The sequence below is a fragment of the Lynx canadensis genome, chromosome D2 (genome assembly GCF_007474595.2).
Source record: "Lynx canadensis isolate LIC74 chromosome D2, mLynCan4.pri.v2, whole genome shotgun sequence".
NCBI classification, from domain to species: domain Eukaryota; kingdom Metazoa; phylum Chordata; class Mammalia; order Carnivora; family Felidae; genus Lynx; species Lynx canadensis.
The window spans coordinates 29401594-29426441 of NC_044313.2; the positions used below are offsets into that span (position 1 = coordinate 29401594).

Sequence of the window (24848 nt, forward strand, 5' to 3'; positions counted from 1 at the left end):
CAAATAAATGCCTGATGAATGGAACTGAGACTGAATGAAAATCCATAGTTGATACAATAGATGATATTAAAACCAGACACTAAAACCTTTATTTTCTAAATAAAATACAATGTATTTAAGTTAAAATTTAAACTCTACATCAGTGGTTCTAAAATTATCCTTCTTTGAAACAACTGCAACTGCATTTTATAGCTTAAATTAGCTTATGTTAATTGTTAGAATGTGATCAATTTAAAGGATTTTTTTCCTCAACACATTGTTCTTAAACTTATGGCACCTGTTCTCACTTTTCTGCTAACACGTGCTAACAGATGACAGAACAAATGGTTAGTATGATGAAGAATTCGGAAAAGTGATTTCTTAAAACTATTTTCTGTAAAACTGTATAATTTTTATACTGTGGAGCGCAGAACATATATAATGCAGCCATACAGCCATACTTCTGGCCGCTAAGAGATTAGTTCATATAATGGGATTAAATAAATTAACATTTTATGATGTTTCACAAAGAGTACCATAACTTCCATCTGAAAATCAGCCACTGGTCTACACTTTATAAGGCTGATTTGAGGACACACCATGTGATTGCCAGGGAATAGAGATTTTAAGTCCTAATTATGTAATATTCAAGACAATACTCTTATGTACTTGATTAGAAATACTTTGTAATTCACAATTGGCCTTTCTGATTCCTTCAAATACCTATAGAGATCTACACACAAATGAAGGAAGTCATTCTTTCTTGGGAAGAGACTGAAAAGGAATCAGAAATCACATAGCCTTGTTCACATAACCTCTATTCAAGAGACCAGCTATGTCCATAACACACATACCTGAGGTCCACTCTCTCTCAAAAAGGTTGCCCTTTAAGAGACCTATTTCCCTATACTCCTGTTTCCTGGGCCCCGGAAGGGTTGGGGGTGGCTACCAGTGAAGCCAATCTTGAAACATGGAAAATGTAGTCACTTCCTCCTGCCATAGTACTTTGTATAAATCTCTCTTTTGACATTTATACTAACAACAATAATAGCTATTATTATTATAGCAGCTACCATCTGCTATATCCACTCTAGGGGCGAGACATAATTTCACCATGCTGTTGTTCTCTACAAGTGATTCCCCCTACTTTGATGATAAGCTTTCTGAAGGGCAACAGCTATGTTCTACTTAATCTCCATTTCCCCAGAATCGAAGAATAGCACCTGGCACAGCGTAAGAACTCCGTAACTAGCAGGCGACAAATGGATATCCATATGCAGAAGAATGAAGTTGGATGCCTACCTCACATTATGACTCAAAAGTTAACTCAAAATGGATCAAATGCCTAAATGTAACAGTGTAAACTACAAAACTCTCAGAAGAAAACATAGGAGTAAATCTTTGTGACCTTGGAATAGAAAATGTTTTTTAGATAAGACACCATAAATACAAGAAAACAAGAAAAAAAATAGATAAGCTGGACTTTAGAATACTTTTAGGATGTATTTAATGACTACCAGCAAATCATATATCTGATAGAGAGCTTGTATCCAGAATATATAAGGTGTACGACACATAAAAACACAACTCAATTAAAAAGGGGGCAAAGGATGTAACTAGATAGTTACCTGAGGAAGATATACAACTGGCCAATAAGCACATGAAAGGATGCTCAGCATCTTCATCATTAGGGAAATGCAAATCAAAACTCTAAAGAGACAAGACTTCACACCCACCAGAATGGTTAGAATAAAAAAGATAACAGCAAATGTGGATGCGGATAAACTGGAACCCTTAGACACTGCTGGTGGGATTGTAAAAGAATCACCTGCTTTGGAAAACAGTTTGGCGGTTTCTCAAAATACTAAACATAAATTATCATATGATTCAGCAATTCCACTCTTAAGCATACACCACCCAAGTAAACTGCAAACATATGTCTTCACAAAAATATGTACACAAAGGTTCCTATTATTCCTAATAGCTAAGCGGTTGAAACAACCCAAACGTGCATCAACTGCTGAATGGATAAATAATATGTGGTATATCCAGACAATAGAATATTATCTGGCCATAAAAAGGGAACGAAGTACTGATACATGCTACAACATGGACAAACTTTGAAAACATTATGCTGAATGAAAGAAGCTAGACCCAAGGGAGCCACACCTTGTATGATCCCATTTATATGAAATATCCTATGAATAGGTTAAATCTATAGAGAAAGGAAGTCGACCAGTAATGTCCAGGAGCTAGGGGAAGAAGGAGGTGGGGAGAAACTGTGGGGTTTCTTTTAGGGTGATGAAACGTTCTAGAAGTATACAGTGATGGTTGCACAACTGATGGTCCACTGAATTGTATACCTTAAAAGGGTGGATTTTATGGTATGTGAATTTTATCTCAATAAAGCTCTTAATTTTTTAATGTTTATTTATTTTGAGAGAGATAAGAGAGAGAGACCGAGTGGGGGAGGGGCAGAGAGAGAGTGGGACAGAGGATCCAAAGCGGGCTCTGTGCTGACAGCTCCAGAGAGCCCGATGCGTGGCTCAAACTCACGAACCATGAGATCATGACTTGAGCCAAAGTCAGATGCTTAACCAACTGAGCCACCCAGGTGCCCCTCAATAAAGCTCTTATTAAAGCGAACTGGAAAGAAAGAACTAGTGCTTGAATGAACAGGAAGTCAGTGGGTGAGTAAAAATAGGAACTGTTTCACAAAAAGAGAATAGGCTGAAATATAAGGGCAACACTGGTTTGGACACGGGTGGTGATGCTGCTGGTAAAATGCTAGTTTAGAGTACTTGCCGTCATTTTGTGCTCTAGGACATGGCAAAGACCAAAAGTGGGCACAGGCAAGGCCATCAGGGGAATAGGAATGGGGAAGAGGGCACCACCTTATAAATTTCGGTGGCTGTGGAAAAGCTGAGCAGGGATGAGGGCTTGTCACAGCTGAGAGGAAGGAAATCTAAGAACAAAGATATCATTAAGATATAATGAGGCAAAAGGTAAGGTAATGTGTTAAATGGAAAACTCATGAATGCTACTGCTTTATGAGGTATTATGAGGTCTGTGTCCCTGGACCATATTATTGCAGCACTGAACACCAACAGATGGGAAATCTGTGAGCTGAGTTGAAAGATATAGACAGGGGCGCCTGGGTGGCGCAGTCGGTTAAGCGTCCGACTTCAGCCAGGTCACGATCTCGCGGTCCGTGAGTTCGAGCCCCGCGTCGGGCTCTGGGCTGATGGCTCAGAGCCTGGAGCCTGTTTCCGATTCTGTGTCTCCCTCTCTCTCTGCCCCTCCCCCGTTCATGCTCTGTCTCTCTCTGTCCCAAAAATAAAATAAACGTTGAAAAAAAAAATTAAAAAAAAAAAAAAAAAAGAAAGATATAGACACTGTGGGCTTTATGCAATGCACTGTTCTAAAACTTAAGGCTACATTTGCCTCTGTTGTAAAGAGTATATTTAAAAAGATAAATAATAAATATTTTTAAAAAAGAGTATATTTTATTCAGGTTACTGGTGTTCTACTCCTGGACTGGTAACTATAGAGTCTCTGGCCTCTGGCTTGAATCCCTAACATGTTCCTAGTGTCCAGCCTCAGCAGAATCCCCAGCTCTGTCCTGATGGTTTGACTTGCCAACATACCTTCCCTAGCTTCTAGCAGCTGTGAGCTCCTTAAGCCTTGGTTTGTTTCCCTCCAGCCTGGGCTACTTTCTCCCAGCTTTGGATTTACAGCCTCTAGTTTCAATGCTGTCCACATCCTGGAAACACAAAGTAGAGAATACATGTCTATGGCCTGAGCCTTGATTGGACCACAGCGTTAGGATGGTTTTGTTTGGAACTCTATCCTCAATGAAACATAAGGGGTCAGCCATAACTTTCTGGGATCTTAAACAGGGCTATCTGGAGAGACCCTCCAAGCCCAATGCTTTGGAGTACACTTCACTAGTTCAGTGCTTCCCAATGCTAGCTGTACATGAGAATCATCTGAGAAGAGACACCTGGGTGGCTCAGTTGGTTGAGTCTCTGACTCTTGACTTTGACTCAGGTACTGATCCCAGGGAAATGGGATTGAGCCCCATATCGGGCTCCAGGCTTAGTGTGGAGGGGCTCCCTCTGCCTCTCTCCTCCACTTGCACTCTCTCTCCAAAATAAAAAAAAAAAAAAACCTGAATCATCTGAGAAGCTATAAATACATTCTAAAGACCGGATCTCACACTCTGAGATTCTGGTTTCAACAGTATGGGGTGGGGCCATGCCATCAATAGTTTAAAATGTTCCTTAGGTGATGTTAATGTTCAGTCAAGGCTGAGAACTAATAGTTCTCAAAGTGTGCTCCCTGGACCAGCAGGATCAGCATCACTTGAGAACCGAGTTAGAAATGCAAATTGTCAACACCCACCCCACACCTAGTAAATCAGAATCTCAGGGGTTGTGCCCAGTGATCTGTGATTTTAACAAACTTTACAGCTGATTCTGATGCAGGCTGAAGTTTGTAAACCACTGGTTTATGGTTAGGCTCCATGGCACTCTGGTTCTTTGCCTGATGACTTACTAATGAGGAAAAAAAATAAGCACTGAGATGTCTAGTAAAATCCTAGTCTCTTTGGTGTACCTGGTTTAAGTCACCAGATGCTAAGAACTTACTAAAAGACAGAAAAGAACTGCCTGGAACAAAGGGTAGTTGTAGTAGCCAGGTGATGAGTGCTCTCTCTCATATGATCTGGTGGTTATGGTATTTTGCTGACATTGGGCAGGGAGTATGTGTTGGCTGTTTAATGCTGAGTTTGAAAATGGGTTTCTCATAGTTTTTGTATCGATCACCTCTGAAACAAGCTTGAGGTGCTGCACTATCTATTAGGCTTCTGATGTATCTTGGGTCAATAAAATTTCCCACTACTGAAAATCAAATTAGTCATTTATGTTGTCCCCCAAATCCAAAGGATGAGTGCTAGTACAGGTTGCTGGTAGTAGTCTATCTCAACACCAATTGCATTAACATACCCAAACCACACGTCAGATTTCTTAGAAGGGCAACTAGGTTTTCAGGCATTGCTTTAAATTTTTTTTAATGTTTATTTATTTTTGAGACAGAGAGAGAGAGAGAGAGAGAGAGAGACAGAGTGTGTGGGGGGGGTGGGCAGAGAGGGGCAGAGAGAGAGGGAGACACAGAATCTGAAGCAGGTTCCAGGCTCTAAGCTGTCAGCACAGAGCCCGATATGGGGCTCAAACCCACGAACCGTGAGATCATGTCCTGAACGGAAGCTGGACACTTAACCGACTGAGCCACCCAGATGCCTCTCAGGCATTGCTTTTAAAGTAGAGGGCAGGGATGCAGCTAAACATCCTGCAATGCCCAGGACAGCCCTACAATAAAGAATATCGATCGTGCTGAGGTTGGAAACCTTGCTTTAAAGAGACAGAAAGTTAGCAAGTGGCAGCAACATCACAACTATATTTCAGTATTTGAAGAAGCTGAAACATTCTCCAAGGGTCTTTAATAGATATAGTCTCTAGATGGTTTTGGCACATCACAGAGAAGAGCTCCTAAGGCCTCTGTTAGCATACGCCTTGAAAAAAAAAAAAAAGCGAAGAATTGATTTGCTTCCTCTCTCTTTTAAAAATAGCTACAACACTTTGGTAAGGTAACTGTTCCCAAGATAAAATATAGAAGCTAGGACAAAAGCATAATTGCTTGGAAATAGAGAACAAAGGAAAGCAGAAATCATTTTATGCTTTCATGGTTCCTGCCTCACTTATGACCTTCACCTTGTAAAACACACTGACATTTGCTACATTTTTATCCTCCCTGGTGTCACTGCAGCATCTTTCATTCATTTAGTAGACAGTACTGACTCTTTTTTCTTACCTTGGTATATCATTCTACCTTGGGGTTACATTGAACTTGAAGCGTGTTCCTTGAAGCAGCAGCACTGACCATCACCTGGGCACTTCTTCAAAATGCAGGTTCTCAGGTCCTACCACTGACTTACAGAATCAGGATTCAGGTGGTGAGGTGGCGTCCAGACAGCCGTTTCAGTGATATCCCCGGTGAGTCTCATGCACACTGAAGGTTGAGAAGCACTGCTTCTGACACTTGCTACTCAAAGTGTGGCCCTTGGACCAGCAGCACTGGCATTGCTGAGAAGCCCGTGGAGGCAGCCATTCAGCCTCCAGCTCAGCGGTCTGAGTCAGGGTCTGCATGTCCTCAGACCTCCAGATAATTCTTATGGGCTCTCATACATTGAAGTATGAGAAGAATTGGCTAAGACCCTGGTTGCTTCCCAACTTTATGGCTGACATTTTTCTGTTTCCACTGAGGATTCCTTTATCTTCATCTAAAGATAAATACATGTCAAAGTCTCTAGCTCAGTGAATCTCAACCCTGGCTGCATGTAGGAGCCACCTGGGGAGCTTTAAAACCTATTGATTACCTGGGTGCCACTCACAGAAGTCCTGATCTAACTGGCCTAGGGTACAGTGCAGGCATTGGGATGTTATGTTTCAAACTTCTTCAGGTGACTCTACTGGGCATTTGCAGTCAAGAGCCTTTGCTCTGGTCCTTGATCTTCTGTTCCTCTCTCTTCCTGATTACAGATCCCAGCAGAGCCCATCACCTTAAATATCACCACCACCCCTTTCCTGAGGACTAAATTTATATCTTAACATCAGTGTCTATTTTGAACTCCTATCCTGCTTTACACATTTTGCCTCAGCTCTCTCCTTGTCTTGTCAAAATCGCTTATCTCAACAGGAACACGTGATCTTCAAGAACCATTATCCCCGATCTTCCTGCCGCTTCACTATAGTAAATGGTACCATTAACCTTCTTGTTATCCAGGGTCATAACTCAGGAGTCATTTTTTACCTTCTTTTTCTTTGTTTCCTATTAGGAAAAAAAATCCCCACATTCTTGCAATTCACCTTTTCTTCCTTCATTTTACCAATAAGTATTGTTGATAAATGACTACTACTATGTACCAATCATTATTCTAGGCACTAGAAATGCAGCAATGAACACAACTAACAAAATAATTTTCCTTCTGTAGCTTACATTTTAGTAATTGGGGGTGAGAGATAATAAGCCAGATAAATAGTGTTACGTAAAGTCAGTATCACAGCACTAAGATGAAAAGCAAAGCAGGGAAGAGCAATGGGGAAGCGTATAGGTGTTACAATTTTAGGTAGCAGAGGGCAGGGATTAACTCCCCAAGAAGGTAGTACTTCAGTAAAGATCTGAAGGTGGTGAGGTGGGGAGCCCTGTGGATATCTGAGGGATACCTTTGCAGTAGAACAAAAAGCAAAGGCCTGTAGTAAATGGAAGTACAACTGATGTGCTTAAGGAATGGCAAAGATGCCAGTGGGGTGGCTGCTGAATGTGGGAAAGGACAGTAGTAGGAGCCAAGGTCAGGGAGGTAAGGGATAGGGTAGGTACACCTGTGATAAAGCCTGGACGGCCTTTGTAAGGACTTGGTTCTTCAAGTGACATAGTCATTGTAGAGTTCCGTGTTGGTGTGTTTTTGTCTTTTGACAAGAGTGATATGATCTGACTTATGTTGTTTTTTTTAGAGAGACAGAGAGAGAGAGCATGCATCTGTATGTGCATACATGCGCAGGAGAGGGGAGGGGGGCGGAGGTGGGAGGGGTAGAGACAGAATCTTAAACAGACTCCATGATCAGTGGGGAGCTTGACACAGGGCTCAATCCCATGACTCTGGGATCATGATCTGAGCCAAAATCAAGAGTCAGATGCACAACCGACTGAGCCACCCAGGAGCCCTGACTTATGTTTATAAGACTCTTTTTAGCTGTTGTGTTAAGAATGGACACAAAGTGGGTGGGGGTAGAAGCAGAGACACATCATAGGAAGTTCTGGCCGTCAACCAAGTGAGAGATGGGTGGTGGCTTGGCTGGGAGGCAGTAGGGGAGGTGGTGAGATGTAAGCAGATTCTCCAGATATGCTGAAAGCAGAGCCTACATGAGGGACTGGATGTGGAACAACAGTGAAAGAGAAGTTTGGGCCTGAATGACAAGAATGGAACTGCAATTTCCAGAGTTTGGGAATACTGTGCAAGGAGTCAGCTTGGAAGAGGCAGCAGGAGCTCAGTTCTGAACAGTTTAAGTTTGGGATGCCTTTCAGACCTCTAAGTGGAATGTCAAGTAGTAGCTGGAACCATAAATCTGGGACTTATGATATCTTTGGGAGAATGAATGAAATAGTCATGGAAGTGAGACTAGACAAAGATCCATTTCTGAGCCCTGAGGTGTTCTAACATTTAGAGGTCACAGATGCAACATTCATGCAACAAATATTTGAGTATCTGATATGAGAAGGCCCTGCTCAGTGAATGTGATGTAGGAGGAATCAGTAAAGGAGCCTGAAAAGGAGCATCCTGAAGGTAATGAACTCTAAGAGATTTTCTCCATTACAATTGCAAGTGCACAGTCCTTAGTTTCCACCTCTGTATTGGATCCTGGACAACTGCATTAATTTCCTAACCGATCCTCCCTGTGGTTTCTCCAGTTCCAATCCATTCTATCCACCAAAACAAGATTGACTGCCCCCACAAAGCATTTATGAACTTACTCCCCGCTTCAGTAACATGTACAAGTTACCAGGGAGGATTATTCCTGAAGTCTTCTTGCTGCCATTAATGGCCTCCATGTGTGAGTTTTTTTGTTTTTTTTGTTTTTTTTTTTTTTTGTTTTTGGTATATACCTTGCCTTCTTTTGCACTACTCTATCAAAATGGATTGTGTTTATTCCCCATTCAGAAAATAACTGGTCCAAGGATACTCAGCTAATAAGTGGTAGAGCCAATATTGAGCTCAGGGAAGTGAACAGGACTCACCTAGCTGGGGTTTGTGAAAAGCTTCAAGACAAGTAAATGAGACTGGATACTTGAACTTCAAGCCTCTCAGACCCAGAGCCTATCTTGGAGGCAGCCTATGGGGCCAGTTTGTCTCTCTCCAGGTTCAGGCTAAACATAACCAGAGTCCTTAGCTTAAAAATCACCATGATGACCCTAAGTGACCTGGCTAAGCTTTGACTAATGGTGACATTCTCAGGCCATGAACCAACCTCAGACATGAAGAAAGACACTGAAAGGCAAATAGGCCTGCCTAAGTTGCCTAGAGATCATACAGTTCTGGGCCAGCCCAGGGGCTATGACTCAACTAGGCTGGTCCTAGGGAGGAGAGAGATGTGGCTCTCAGGGGTTCCATTCGAAGTAAGCCAGACTCCAGAAGTAACCTTAAAACCCACCCTTTTGAAGGTTCTCATTCCAGGTAAAGACAGTCTACAGCTACTCCAACATTCTCCTCCACTGTTTCTGATCTAAATCAAGCTGACTCCCAAGAGCACACCCCATTTTCCAGTTTTTGCCCTAGTGGTAACTGCCATACCTATTAAACCCTAATCTTTATAGTATCTCTGCCAAATAGGGATTGTTACTACTACTATATGGATGAGAAAATGGAGACTTAGAGAAATAGTGACTTGTCTCTAAGCAGCTCTCACTTCTGTTCATTATGTACAGTCACGTTTACATGGGTTGGATCAGAGAAAGCACTTGTTATACTAAATGACTAACTAGATACAATTCATGTAATTAGATCAGGGAGGTAGAAGGCAAATGGTGGAGTGTCTTGAATGTGGTACAGGCATTATCTTCAGCCTTTGCAGTAAACTTACAATATAGTATCATCATTCCCATTTTAAGAAGGGAGATAAGCCTCATTCAGAGTCGTAGAGTGACCTTCCCTAGTCACACAGCCAGGAAACATAGAAGCCAGGATCTAAGCCCAGGTGTTTAGGAATCTATGTCTGTGGCTCCGTGGTCTGAGGTAGTTAAGTCATAGATGTGGCTTCTGATTCTGCCTCAGTCACTAACACTGAGCAGGACACTCCTGTCCCCAGATCCCAGGTGCCTCATATACAAAAAGGGAAAAAAATTCTATTGAGTTCACCTGCATGGTGGGTACAAAATGAGTTACTGTTTTGGAAAGATCTTTGCAAATGTAAAGATTAACTATAAGGGATTATCATCACTATTTTTATTATTTGTCTTTTCTGGGCCTCAGTTTCCTCCACCTGAAAATTAAAGGAAGAGAGCAGGTGACCTCCAAGGTGCCTTTTTTGGCTCTAAAATTCTCTACTTTTATTAGGCTAAACAGTCCTGGGGCTACAAAAACAGTTTGGCTTTACAGGATGCTTCTTTGTGATAATATATGATAACACGGGAATTCTAATAGTGCCAATAGTTACAGCGTCTTGCGTTTACAAAGGGTTGTGAACTCCTAATGTTTATCTAACGTTAATATCTTAATATTGAAGAATTCCATTGGAGTAAGATGAGAAAAAGATGCTTTGACACATGATAGATTTTTTTTAAAAATCTACAGAATCAAATCAAATCACTTTCTATCAAATCAGGAAGAGAAGCACAAAAATGTTACCTTACCTAACCAGCCTTGTAGCAACCACCTTGATTTAGAAAAACAAAACAGTTCCTTTCCCTAGTTTATTAAAATAAAAAGGCTGTACTTTGTAGTAATTATCTTACTCTACTTCATCTAAAATAGAATAATCAATACACTTATCACAAAAAATTTTCTCGAGCCACTAAAAGGCAATTATAAAAAAGCCAACAGTGTAGAACACCATGGTAACCAGCATCACCAGGGCATGAAAACATAGTTGTTAGTCACTAGGATCTAAGCTGGTTGGCAGTTTGGCTTGCTAAGCAACACTCAAAAATAGCAGTGTAACAACCCATTAACTGAAGATATGACTTTGCACAGCTTTGAACCTGCCCAGAAGGAACTACCCCAGGTCCATACACCAACCTCATGCACTACTAGGCTCCCAGTCAAGGCCTAAGTAGTCATTTATTCAACAAATACTTATTGAAGCTTACTATATACCAGGCACATAATTCCCAACACGTGTACTTACTTGATTTCTCAGTTAAACAGAAGCTCTGAAATAGACACAGAAAGAGTGGTTTTGTGATGGGTGAGGTTGGGGGATGGATTTGCTTGAGGCTGACTCAGAGAGAAATAGCAGCTGATAGCCAGAGCCAGAGGACAGAGAAAAAGAGAAAAAGTAGACAGTGGACTGCTTTATAATACAGCATAAAATAACTACATTCTCATGACCATGATCCTGCGTCATCAAGAAAAGATTAAGTTATATTTAGGATCCTTTCCTAAGGAAGGCAGGAATGGGCATAAAACATTTTAGAAATATCACCACCAAAAATGGTTAAAATATACAGTTTTGGCCTTTGGAGAGAACAGAAATTATGTTTGATGAATATCCCATTCTGCCTAGTTCCCCACTTTGCTGGGAGAAAAGCAGCATTAAGATCATTGCTTTACCAGCATTCAAATACAGGGTTGGCTCCCTTTCTGCTTTTATTTTTCTAGTTCAAGCTCCTGCCTCAGCTGGAATGCCTTTTCCCTTCATAAATGCTTATCAGAATCCCTCTCCATTGACTTCCTTAGAGTTTTCCCAGATCCTCCCAGGGAATTTCTGCCTTCTCCCTTCCCCCACAGAGGTCTGGATGCCCTTGCCTGTCTGCCAGGCTGTTTGATATCATTTCCATCAAGGCTCTTCCTACTTTCATGCTCCTGGAGGCCAGGCTCTTTCCCATATTCATATCCATAGCCATCTCCCAGAGCCCTGGAAGCCAGGCACTCAGTGAATATTTGTGAGCTCAACTGTCTACACAATCCCGAGGGGTAGAGGGGAGGTTGGCTGGGAAGGTAGCACTTTCCCTAATGGATATTAAATGGCTCAGGAACCCACATGGCACCCACACTGTCCCCCTTTCCTTGGATCCTTTGCACGTCTGCTCCCTTCTGGAAAGCTCTTCCTCTAGTGAACTTCTTCTTGCCACCCTTTTAGGATTCAGCTCAAATATCACTTGGGGACAGGGAGGAGTCTATTCTTAGCCACAAGACCAGGTCAGAGCCCCTATTATATGCTCTCATGGCTCTATTTGTTCTTCAAATTACTTGTTACCACTTGTAATCAGTTACTGGTTAGTGTATATTTTCCAACTGCATGGCAAGTGCCAGGAGGGCAGGAGGCCTGATATAGAATGATGTCATATGGAAGGAAGGAAGGAAGGAAGGAAGGAAGGAAGGAAGGAAGGAAGGAAGGAAAAAAGGAAGGAAGGAAGGAAAGAAGGAAAGAAGGAAGGGAGAAAGAGGGGAAGGAGGGAAGGGAGAAAGAGAGGAAAGAATGAATTGAGAAGAATCCCAATTTGGAAAGGAACAGACAGCAGAAAATAAGAAGGGAATTGAAGAGTTGTTATGGAAGGTCCAAGGGTCCCCAAATGTGGGCCTAGAGGTAAACCAGTTGAAGAAAGTACTTGGAACATTTACAGACCCCCCCTCCACCCCCCACCGTGATACACAAATGCTTTAAGGGCTCCAGAAACACAACCAAATGTATCTGACTGTTAAAAAATGGAATTGAGGTGAGCTACTATACTCTTCAGATAAGAGAGGACTCAACAAGGATGATAAAACAAGGAAATGGAATTTAACTGCAGCCTGTGGGATTTAGATTAGATAAAAAGTCTGACAATGAAGGCTGTTATATTCTGGAAAAGACAACTAAATCTAAAAATGAATGCGTGAATTAGATTCTCTGTCAGGTTTTTCAGTGCCCTTTACAGCTAAATTCTACTGTTACCTGGTATTTCTTTTGCCAGGCTGAGAAAAAAAAAATTATTTCAGAACCATATTACAACAATCATAATAAAAATTTTTAAAGAAATATAAATCAACAATTAAACACTTTGTATATTTAATTATTTCTACTTTTTCTTGTTCCTTTTTGTTCTGCCTCCCTCTACATGATGGACTATGCTCTGTTTACTGCTTGCGCTAATTATTGTTTAGAAGGTAAACATTCTAAATTTCACTAATTACTATCTAGCAATGTTTAGCACATTTTTAAACATATTACACTTAATTATATCAGCAAAATATAACTTTGAGTGAAAAGAATTTTTTATTTTCTTTTATGAAAGACAAAAAATGTAGCGCTAATGTTTTAGCAGCTTCTTATAGAATAAAACAATGGGATAATTATTCTTTTTTAAAACTTTTTTAAAGTTTATTTATTTATTTTGAGAGAGAGAGAGAGCACATGTATAACTGGGGGAGGGGCAGAGAGAGAGAGAAAGGGAGAGACAGAATCCCAAGCAGGCTCCACACTGTCAGCACAGAGCCCGATGACGGCTTGATCCCAGGAACCATGAGATCATGACCTGAGCCAAAACCAAGAGTCAGGCCCTTAACCAACTGAACCACCGAGGTGCCCTGAAGGATTATTCTTCCTGCTAAAATATCACACCTGAATTGGGAGTGATAAAGCAAAACACTGACTTTCCAACCAGATTATTCCTCAGTGAAAATGTTACGTGGCATATCTATGCCAGCAGCACTTACTAGCTGGCTGGATTTGAACAACAGATCACATGCGGTAGAACCAAAGCTTGAAGAGGATACCTTTCAGCTCCACAGTGTCTGTCTTGTTCACCATTGTATTCCCAAGGCCTAGTACAGTGCCTGGTCCAAAGCAGTTCAATATTTACTGAATAAATGAAAGAATGAATCAACAAATGAACAAAGACTGAGTATGAAAACTGCAATAAGCCGCTTTACAGCCACATTAATCTATAGAGAGAATAACCCAACAGTATGTGTACTGTGCCATCTTTTGTTTAGGAAGATGGTGTTACTAACCCAGCAGAGCAAAATTGTCTAACTGTTAAATATTACAGCAATTGCACCTAGAGGCCTCTGACTTCAGAACAAAGCTTTATTCCTTCTCCCTGTTTTCTGCATAGGGTTGATTTTCTCCTAATAACAATCCGATAAGCAGAGTAGTGAACTTTAGAAATTAAGTTCAACAAATCTTTAAGGATCTATTTCATAAATTTGTCTTCCCAAATTATAGGACTTACTCCCAAGGAGGCTACAGTGAAAATAATATCATCATATAAAAAAATCACTTTTAGGATTCGAACAGGATATTTTATTAGTGGAAGAAGGCAAGATCATGGGTTTTCCTCTTTATTGTCTTTTTAAGAATTAAGGTTGTGGGGCGCCTGGGTGGTGCAGTCGGTTAAGCGTCCGACTTCAGCCAGGTCACGATCTCGCCGTCCGTGAGTTCGAGCCCCGCGTCGGGCTCTGGGCTGATGGCTCAGAGCCTGGAGCCTGTTTCCCATTCTGTGTCTCCCTCTCTCTCTGCCCCTCCCCCATTCATGCTCTGTCTCTCTCTGTCCCAAAAATAAAAATAAACGTTGAAAAAAAAAATTAAAAAAAAAAAAAAGAATTAAGGTTGTTAGTTTGGGTGCTACACTTAAAAAAAAATTTTTTTAATGTTATTCATTTTTGAAAGACAGAGAGAAACAGAGCACAAGCAGTGGTGGGGCAGAGAGGGGGACACAGAATCTGAAGCAGGCTCCAGGCTCTGAGCTGTCAGCACAGAGCCTGACGCGGGGCTTGAACTCAGGAACCACGAGGTCATGACCTGAGCTGAAGCCGGATGCTCAACAGACTGAGCCACCCAGGCGCCCCGGGTGCTACACTTTTAACATGACAAAATATTAGGAGTTATTATTTCAGGATAGTGGGATGATTACCTTTAGGTGATTTTCATGCTTTCTAAAATTTTCAGTTTTCTGTAACGAATATGCAGTATAGAAACTTATAAACTTAAGTAAAATTTTTATAAAAGTAAAATTTTATAAAAATTTTATAACCTAACTATAGTCATTCTCTTCTCCATGTTCTCATTGAATTTTTATATTTCTATTCTATCACTTTTATTGTAATGATTTATACACAGGTCTGTCTTATCCACATAGGTCCATGACTTGTAAATTGTAACGTTGTTAAAGTTGGAGGAAAGGGGAGTCCAACCTGCCTCCTACCTTTCCAAAGGAGAACACTATTCTTTCAGGCTGTCGGCTCTTTGGGAGCAGGGACTATATCTCATACATCCAACTCTGAGCATAGTGCTTTGAACATGAATAAGGATAAATAATTATTACAATATAGATTTACCTAAAAATGTGGAGGAAACATACATGCAGCACATTTCTTCTAAGACTAAAATTTGCCTTTGTCCTGCATCGTCCAAAATGATTGAGCTCTGCAGAGCCTTTCTATTATATTAAAGTTTAACTCCTTCAGTTATTCATTCATTCAACAAACATTTACTGAAAATTTAGCATGTTTCCTATCCATTGTTAGGTACTACAGCTACAAAGACAGATAAGATAGTCTTTGCTCATCTTGGGGGTGCGCAGCATTAATAAGCAAAAAACCCATAACACAACTTGTTAGTTCAATAAGAGAGATATGAGACAATTAACTTGGCTCAAACTGAGGTTTACAGGAGAAGCTTTCCAGAGGACGTGGACCCTGTGCTGAGTGTTAAAGGAAGAGCTGGAATAGGGATTAATCAGGCAATGCATATCGTGAGGAAAGAGACAAAGGCAAGCAACAGCAGTGGGGCCATGAAATTCAGTTGCTGGAGCACAAAGCTGTGGCAGGAGTGGTGAGGGATGGGCCTGGAGGGGAGGGCAGGAGGAGGTCAGGAGAGCACAGCTTAGACTTTATCCTGCAGGCAGTGGGGAGTGCAGCAGGGTTTTAAGAAGGGGATGACGTCACCAGAGATTATTTTGGTGGCACTGCAGAGGACGGATTTGAGGGAGACAAAAATTGGAAGACACAAAATTTCTGAGGAGGCATTTGCACAGAGGAGTAACAGGTTTGTGTTTGTATTTAAGAATCTTAGTTAACATTTACAATGACAATTACTAAATATGCATTATAAAGCAATACTGTATTACTATTTCAAACAACTCTATGAGTAAATGCCATTATTATCCTCATTTGACAGCTAACAGAATAGGTAATTAAGTAACTGTTCCAAACCTCAGGCAGTCTGGCACCAAAGCTTATGCTCTTCATCACTACCTCATGTGCTTAATTTCAGTCTCTCACTTTGGATGAAAGCTCTGTGCAGACAGGAACTGTATGTCCTCCACTGTGCCTAAACGGTACACAGTAACTATTTCTTGAATAAACTCAATGACTCACCTAAGCGAAAGAAATAGTGGACTATATTATATATATACAAGAAATATTTTAGATGCAATCTTGGCCAATTTTTGGCAGACTTTGGTGATTGTTATGGACTGAATATATCTCTCTCCCCACCACCCAAATTCATATGTTGAAGCACTAACACCCCCCACATACTCGGATGGGGCCTCAGAGGAGATAGTTAAGGTTAAATAAGATCATATGGGTGGGGCCCTAAACCAGCAGGATTCGTATGTTTATAAGAGTTAGAGAGACAAGAACTGGCTCTCTCTGTATACATGCACCAAGGAAAGGCCATGTAGAGATACAGAGAGAAGCTGGCCCTCTACAAGCCAGGAAATGAGCCCTCCCCAGAAAACAAATCAGGTGGAACCTTGATCTTGGACTTCCAAAACTCTGAGAAAATAAATTGCTGTTGTTTAAGCCAACTAGTCCATGGTATTTTGTTATGGCAGCTGAAGCAGAGTAAGACGGTGGTTAGTAGCATGAGGGTGAAGGGTAAAAGGGGGGTTTTTAGCCTGGGAGACTGGAGGAGCAGTGCCACTGACTGGGGTAGAGAATCTGGGAAGTTGAAGAGGAAAGGTTGGTTGTGGTCAATGGAACAACACTAATTATTCTATACTTTGGGTTCACCTCACTCAAACATAAAAATATAGTAGAAATTAGCTACTTAAAACCATTCATTCAACAAATACCTATTCATCCCTTTGCCACGGTTGCCACTGTGTTTGTCCTGAGAATGTAAAGTAAGTAAGATTCATTCTCTGCCCTTAAGGAACTCACAGTCCAGTTGGGGAGAAATACTGTTACCTTTTGTAAAACTACCACGCTAGCTAGAAAGACCTTTCTCCTTTTCCCCACTTCTAAAGACCTGGAGCTCATAAGAAGTATAGAGGTGAAATCCCATATGGACAAGAGCTTTGAGTCACATGACCTGGATTTGAATCTGGGCCTTGGCATACTAGCTCAGTGAAGGTCCTAGGTAGGCCAAGTAACCTTTCTGGGTCTTATGGGCCTCACCTGTAACTGCAGAGTTATTTTAAGGATCAGATAAGATGGGTAGAAATGTTTTGTAAAATGCAATATATATGTTAGCAAGTATTGTAATTATAAAAGCTCCATTTCTAACCTTTGAAAACTAGAGGTAAATCAGACATGGGCAGCAAGTCAGAGGTGAAAGGCCAGCTTTGAATCCTGCCGGTGGCAGGAGTTCTGGGATGGAGGATGGATTAAGACTGGTGTAGTGGGGAAAAGAACAGATTCTGGTGTCCACAGATCTAGTTCAAATCACAATTCAGTTATCAACTGTGGAAAGTTGAGTAAGTCATGTAAGGGGTCTGAGCTTTAGTTTCTTCACCTGTAAAATGGAGTTGATAATATCTACCCAGGAGGGTTGTTCTGAGTGTGTAAAGGGCTTGGCAGGGTGCCATGCAGAGCAAGTCGCTCAATTAATGGTAATTGTTGTTCCTATTTGTCATTTTCCTCCCCTACCTCCTAATGGGTTTGTTTAGGTAGTTAAGTTACTTGAGATGCAAAGAAGTGAGGGAAACAGAAGGGCTTTTATGACTTACTTTAAAAGTTATTTTTAAAGGTAAGGAGAAGTCGTTCAACTCTTTTCCTTTACTAACCTATGGTGCAAACATAATGTTTTTGGAAAATGACCACTGTGTTACATGGCATGAAGCCAGAGAACACTCAGCTTGATGCTTATTTCTGGTATTTATTCTAAGTAAGTCTACCAATCACTGTTAATAAGGGTTCTCTGAAGGCAGTGCTTCTCAGACTTTAATGTACATGAGTCGCCTGGGGGATTGTTAAAATGCAGATTTTCATTCAGTGGATTTAGAATGATGTATGAAGTTCTGCATTTCTAACACGTTCCCAGGTAAGGCCCATGTTGCTAGTTTTTGGACCGCACTTTGAGGAAGGAGAAATGCTCTGAAGGGATGTGGAAATTTCTTTCCTGGCATGGCGTTTGATGTGGGAAACAAAGGCAAAAGAAAAAAAATTAAATTTCCTTACTACCTACAACCCACTGACAAGTCCTTGAAACAGGTAGAGTGACCTTCCTCTGGGAGTTCAGCTGCCTCGATGATGACACTTTGCTAAGGGCAAAAGGCAATCTTAGCTTAACATTATCCTGACCCCCCCCAGGATGCTGTAAGTCTACTTTAACACATAAAAATTCCTTTGGAAACTTCCTTACTCTCTACCCACCAAGATATGTTAGCAAACATCCTCTAGGCAAATGGCCCACTGCTGTACACTGGAAGGGTCTCATGACTGAGGATTTACTAAACAGTAATAAATGACCTTTTCCTATTAACAGCTAGCCCCCCTCAGGGTCCTGGAAACCTTGTTTCCAAAAATACCTTGAGGCTTGTGTTATCCCTAACTCCCTCCCAACTTAAAAGTATATAATCGGCCATTTTTTATGACCCCAGTGCAGCTCTTTGGGCCCACAGTCCTGTCCCCGGCTTTAATAAAAACACCTTTTTGCACCAAAGATGTCTCAAGAATTCTTTCCTGGCTGTCGGCTCTGAGCCCCAACATTTCCAAATTGTGTTCACCATAATTCCCTGCTTCTCTTTAGTGATCTGCCTAATTACGAACTAATGATACAACACTGACAAGCCTTTTTCAGACCAGATTTCAAAATTCTTCAGCAGGACTCATTTCAAATCAATATTGACTTTTTTGAGCAGCCTACCTTGTGCAAGGCACTGTGCAAGGTGCTAGGGATCCAAAGGTTAGTGAGACACAATTCCTGCTTCTGAAGACTGTCCTTACTCTGACACTACCCCTTTGTAGACTGTTAACTTTCTTGGCAGTGTTGTCGTCTCGCATTATTGCCTATAATGCAGAAGCTCAATAAATAGTGAATGAATGAATGAGTTTATAGTTTCCTGAAAAATGTCCTCCAATAGCACATGACAATGAGACACCATCTTAACTGCACTCTGTCCTAACTATCACATGTAAGGGATAGATAAGTTACAATCAGGCTGATAGGCTGGGCCTTAATCCAATCTGACTGGTGTCTTTATAAGAAGTAATTATTAGAACCATAGAGATTCTAAGAATGAGCTCACACACACCGAAGGAAGACCATGAAAGGACACTGAGAGAAGCCAGCCCTCTGCAAGCCAAAAAGAGAGTCCTCGGGAGAAACCAAACCTGCCAACACCTTGATCTTGGACTTCCAGCTTCCAAAACTATAAGGAAATAAATTTCCATAATTTAGGCCACTCAGTTTATGGTATTTTTTATGGCAGTCCTTACAAATTAATATACAGATTTTTACAGTTTTTATGCCCAGATCCAAGACTCCCTTCTGCAGGAGTCTTACAAAATGTAAGACTAATTCTAAGAGTGGATGGATGAACCTTAGGTTACAGTGGGAACAAGTCATACAGGGACTTAGGGGAGACAGAAGAGGGGGAAAGAGTAGGCCAGATTGGGCTAAAACAGCTATAATGTATATAAATTTTCCTTCCCTTCTCATGATACCAACACAAAGTTTACAGCTTGGATAGAAAGTCAGTTTTCAACTTTCCCCTGCTTTTCAGGCTACACTTGGATACTTAAGACAATTTTACTTCTCTAAAAAACTTGTGGCAGGAGGAAGATCCAAGATTTCTCTCTGAATGAAAGTTCTCAAGAGTGCAAATGATAAAGTAATGAGATTGAATTTTTGATAAACAGAAAGATGTGTCAAGATGTGCCAAATGGGATTCCTGCTAGCCATAAGGAAGTTATATTTGAAGCTTGATTCTAAAGTCAGGGGACTGATTTTTTTTGTTTTGTTTTTAATAAACATGCTAATTCATATGTACAGATGAAAGCCTCCTTCAAAATGGTCATTCTAGAAGGTTCTACACTTATTCTAACCATGTCACTGTTCTCAACTCATTTCTGGAATTGTTTTCAGGGTCTGTGAGATAGTCTTCTGAACTCAATGGTGACTCTTGAAGGTAGATTTGATTTTCAAAAACAATCAAGTGTCTTTCTGGTTAACTAGGAGAACCAGTCAAACTGTGCAATTCCAAGAAAACCCTAAAGAATCCAACTGATTTTTCTTGAGTGAACCGTACTCAACTCCAGAAGACAGTTTCTAAAGACAAACCCCAGACATGCATGTTACACACATGACACTGGCAGGGTGGTGACTGCTCTGAAGGAAACCCTACTCATTTACATATGCAAATTTTCTGGTGGTTCCCTTTACCAGAATATTTCCTTACATTTACCCTATCACATGGGACCCCAATTCCCAGAAGTACAAGGACCTCACCATCTTAGTCAACCTTTAATCTCCAACCTGGTTACCTGACATATATCAAATGAACAGCTGATGGAAAGTTAAATAAGACAAAAAAACCCACAAAAAAAACAACTAAGGTGTCTGTGTGATTCAAAGGGCAGAACTAGGACCCAGAGAGCAGTTCCTAAGACATAGCTTTCTGTTCCATGTAAGAAGGGCATTACCAGCAGCTGGAGCTGTCCAACAACAGAGTTAGTTTGCCCTGGACATTGTGAGTCTCCAGCCCTGGGAAGAGTTTAAAAGGAAGGCTGCTAGCTATGGGAGGCTGTGAAGGTTCCTCCAGTATTGGGTGGGAGCTACCCCAAGACCTCCAAGGACTATCCCCAGAGTCCAATCTGCACAATAATACCTGCCAATTGTTAGATCCTGAAAAATACTGAGAGGGAATGAATGAGGAATATGGGGCATCTTAAGAGCCAAGTAAAAGGTTAGAGGCTGGGGCTCAGTCAGCTGCAAGGAAGGTAGGGAGAAGTGAAATGAAAATAGCTGCCATGAGGTGGGTCGGGCCTTCCTTGGGTTTTTGCTACCATAGGAGAGTTGCTTTGCAACTCTACCTGAAACTTCACATGTTTATGAAAGGGTATTACTTTTGAAGGGGGAAGCAGTTGAGAGAGGTGATAGACCACTGCTCACCCTTCTTAAACTCCTCCAGCACGGTGTCCAGCCGAGTATCATTGAAGACGCAGTGAAGGGGCCGGTTGTAGAAGCGGGTGACGGTGAGGAGCGGCGTGCAGTCGTCGGGGTCCACGAAGGCCAAGTCCTTGACAAACAGAATGTCCACAATGTTGTGCCGCTGATCGCCCTCATACACGGGGATGCGAGTGTAGCCGCTGCGCAGGATCTCCGAGACCGTGGCAAAGTCTAGCACCGCGTCAGAGCGCAGCATGAAGCAGTCCCCGAGGGGGGTCAGCACCTCTTCTACCACTTTGGTGCGTAGCTCCAAGGCGCCCTGGATGATGTTGAGCTCCTCCTTCACCAGGTCGCTGTAGGGGTCCGCGGCCCGTAGCGTCTCCAGCAGCTTCTCCCGAGTGTAGAAGGTGCTGATCTCCTGACGCAGCGCCCAGTCCAGTAGACGGCCCAACGGGTAGCACACGGGGAAGGCGGCCGCCATCAGGAGCCGAGTCAGGCACACGCTGTGCGAGGCGATGGCCAGCCCGTGGCGCGAACACACCGAGTAGGGGCAGATCTCGGCGCCCAGAAACACGGCTCCGGTGCACACGAGCGCCGGCAGCCACGGGAAGTGGATCCCTGCCTCGCTGTAATCTTCCCCGGTGCCCCCGACGCCCGGCGGCAGCGAGGCGTACAGCCAGCCAGCCAGGGCAGCGTTGGCTCCGGCTTGGCCCAGGAGCAGGGTGCAGAGCAGATGGGTCCCCCTGCCGCGCACGGCCTGCACGCGGCGCGCCTGTTCCTGCTCTGCGGCGGAGCCGCTATTCCGCAGCACCCGTAACTCCACCGGGTCCAGCGAGAGCAGGCTCAGGCGCAGGCCGCTGAAGAGGGCAGACAGGGCGAGCAGCAGGAGCGCCCCGAGCGCTCGCAGCCACGCGGGGGGCAGCAGGTCCCCGCCGGGGCCGTACAGCCGAGGGCGGACGCGCAGCAGGAAGCCGCCGGCGGCGCCGTGGTGGTGCCAGGCGCGCCCATCCCAGGCGCACAGCGAGAAGAGCTTCCCGCCACCGCTTGCACCGCCCCGCTCTGCCTCGCCCTTACGCAGCTCCCGCACCCGCACCTGGACTAAAGCCGAGCCCGCCACGCCTCCGGGTCGCAGGGGCCCCAGGACCTCCACGTCCGACGCCCAGTCGCTCTGCTCGCGGCAGCGCTGCGGCCCCGGCGGGCGCGTGGGGACAGCGCTGGGCGCCACGCCGCTCGCTCCCGGGGGCTCCTCGATAAACACGAGCCGCGGAGCCCAGTCGCCGGTGCCGTTCTCTCCCGGGGAAAGGGTAGGTGCGGGCATCGGCGCCGCGGGCGCAGCGGGCCCGGGCTGGAAATAGACGCGCAGGAGGAAGCTGGTGCCTTCCGCCGCGCGCAGGGTGCCCCCCTCCAGGGACACGCGGCCTCCAGCGGTATCCTCGGGCCGCAGGCCCAGCAGCCAAGCGGCGGCAGCCGGGGGCTGAGGGGACAGGGAGAAGAAGAGCAGGAGCACAGCGCCTCGGCTGCAGCAGTCCCGGAGCCTGACACCCACCGCTGTTGCCGCAGCCGCCATCCTGCACCCGGCGTGGTTGCACGTGATACTGCAGAGAACGGAGCGAGATCTGGAGGAGGAGCCGGAGCCGAGAACCCGGGCGCGGGCAGGTCACCACGTGTACGCCCCTGCGTATGTGGGCTGGAGGTGGTCGGGGTTCAGACTATGCCCCCGCCCGGGGTCCCCGCGGGAGGCGAGAGATGGCCACGCATCACTGCACCATGCATAACTCCCGACGCACTTCGGTATATCTGAGCTGCAGTCTAAGGAAAGCTTATCTTGGAGCACGGCCTCCTGCTCCAGCAGTAGGGCGCCCCTCCGCGAACTCCTACCCGGCAGTAATTCTCTGTCTGCCCCAGTGCTTCCCGATTGGCCAGGGATATTTCCCAGCGTTTTGCTTCTTCTCCTGCCTCTTGCGTTCCCCCTTCTGGTCAAAAGATATTAGGGAGATAAGTTTTGAATCTGTAAAAATTGTGCGTTTGGTCTCAACTCCGGCTGACCTTCTAGGTTTAAAAAATTTCCAGATTACGTAAATTCAACTCCTTGTTAAGATCCAAATGTCCATCTATAAGAAGCTGTTGAAATAAATTGTGACACTACTATGTGATGGAATACTATGCAGCAGGAAAAAAGAATGACGTGGATCCATGTGTTTGTGATATGGAAGTATCCCCAAAGTAATCGTTGAAAAATAGCGACATGCAAAACAATATGTATAACATGCTAGTTTGTATTACAAGTTAAATTTAGGGGCGCCTGGGTTGCTCAGTCGGTGGAGCGTCCCACACTTGATTTTGGCTCAGGTCATGATCCCGGGGTGGTGGGATTGATCCAGGTTTTGGGCTGAGCGCTGAACGTGGAGCCTGCTTGAGAGTCTCTCTCCCTCTCTCTCTTTCTCTCTCTCCCTCTCCCCAACTCATGCTCTCTCTCAAAAAAAGTTAAATTTATATGTGCATATATACACATATAAAATATTATATGCAGAAAATACACAAGAAATTTCTAAGTGTTAACTTCTGGGGAGCAGGAATAGAGTGGAAGTTTGGTTGAGAGATACTTCCAAATATATATAAACAGGAAGTTGCAAAGAAAATACAGAGATCCTAGTAATCTTCACCCTGTTTTCCCCAGTGGTTACCCCTTAACTATAGTATAATACCAAAAGCAGGAAATTGCCATTGGTGTAATGTATATGTATAGTTCTATCTCATTTTATCACGTGTGTAGATTTACATAGCCATCACTGCAAATCAAAATGCAGAATTTTCTCTATCACCATAAAGCTCTGGGAGGGAGACTTTTTTTTTTTTAAACTGAATTCTTTGCATTGTTTGAATTTACTAGGGCCTGTTCCTTTATTTTTACTCTTATAAATTTATTTTTAAAATTTATACAGTAAAATTCACTTTTTGATGTGCTGTTCTGAGTTTTGACAAATACATATTCATGTATCATACTCAAGAATAGTGCCATCTTGGGGCCCCTGGGTGGCTCAGTCTGTTAAGCCTCTGACTCTTGATTTCGGCTCAGGTCATGATCTCACAGTTGGTGAGTTGGAACCCTGTACTGGAATTTTCTGTCTCCCTCTCTCTCTGTCCCCTGCCTCTCAAAAATAAATAAGTAAACATTTAAGAAAGAATAGTGCCATCATCTTCCAGTATTCACTCTGAGTCTCTCTCTGTGGAACCCCTCCCTCAATCCCATCCTTTGGCAACCAATGATTTGTTCTTCCCCCTGTAGTTTTCCTTTTCCAGAATGTCACATAAGTGGAATAATACAATTAAAGCCTTTTGGATCTGGCTTCCCTTATTTAGCATGGCACATTTGAGAATCATCCGTGTTGTTGGGCTTATCAGTAGTTCATTTCTTTTTATGGTTGGGTAATACGCTATTACATGGATGCACCACAGTTTGTTTATCCATTTACCAGTTAAAGAACATTTGAGTTATTGATAGTTTTTGGCAATTATGAATAAAGCAACTATCAATGTTTGTGTACAGGGTTTTGTGTGAACATATGTTTTCACTTTTCTTGGGCAAATTTATCATAGATCTGTATTACTATTAATTAATTTTAATTTGAGAGAGAGTACATGTGGGGGAGAGGGGCAGAAGGAGAGAGAGAGAAAGAGAGAGAGGGAGAGAGAATCTTAAGCAGGCTCCAAGCTCAGCACAGACCCTGACATGGGGCACAATCTCAAGACTCTGGGATCATGAATTGAGCTGAAATC

General features: G+C 43.1%; 1 protein-coding gene across 4 annotated transcripts in view; it reads right to left on the minus strand.

Moving 5' to 3' along the window:
* Positions 1 to 22925, minus strand: part of CNNM1 (cyclin and CBS domain divalent metal cation transport mediator 1) — a 60381-nt gene extending 37456 nt beyond the window's left edge. For all 4 annotated transcript variants that reach the window (XM_030335383.1, XM_030335381.1, XM_030335382.1 and 1 more), the window contains exon 1: positions 21075 to 22925. In XM_030335383.1, the coding sequence (XP_030191243.1) occupies positions 21075 to 22638 (1564 nt within the window). In that variant the 5' untranslated portion in view covers positions 22639 to 22925. The remainder of the gene's footprint in view (positions 1 to 21074) is intronic.
* Positions 22926 to 24848: the final 1923 nt, after the last annotated feature.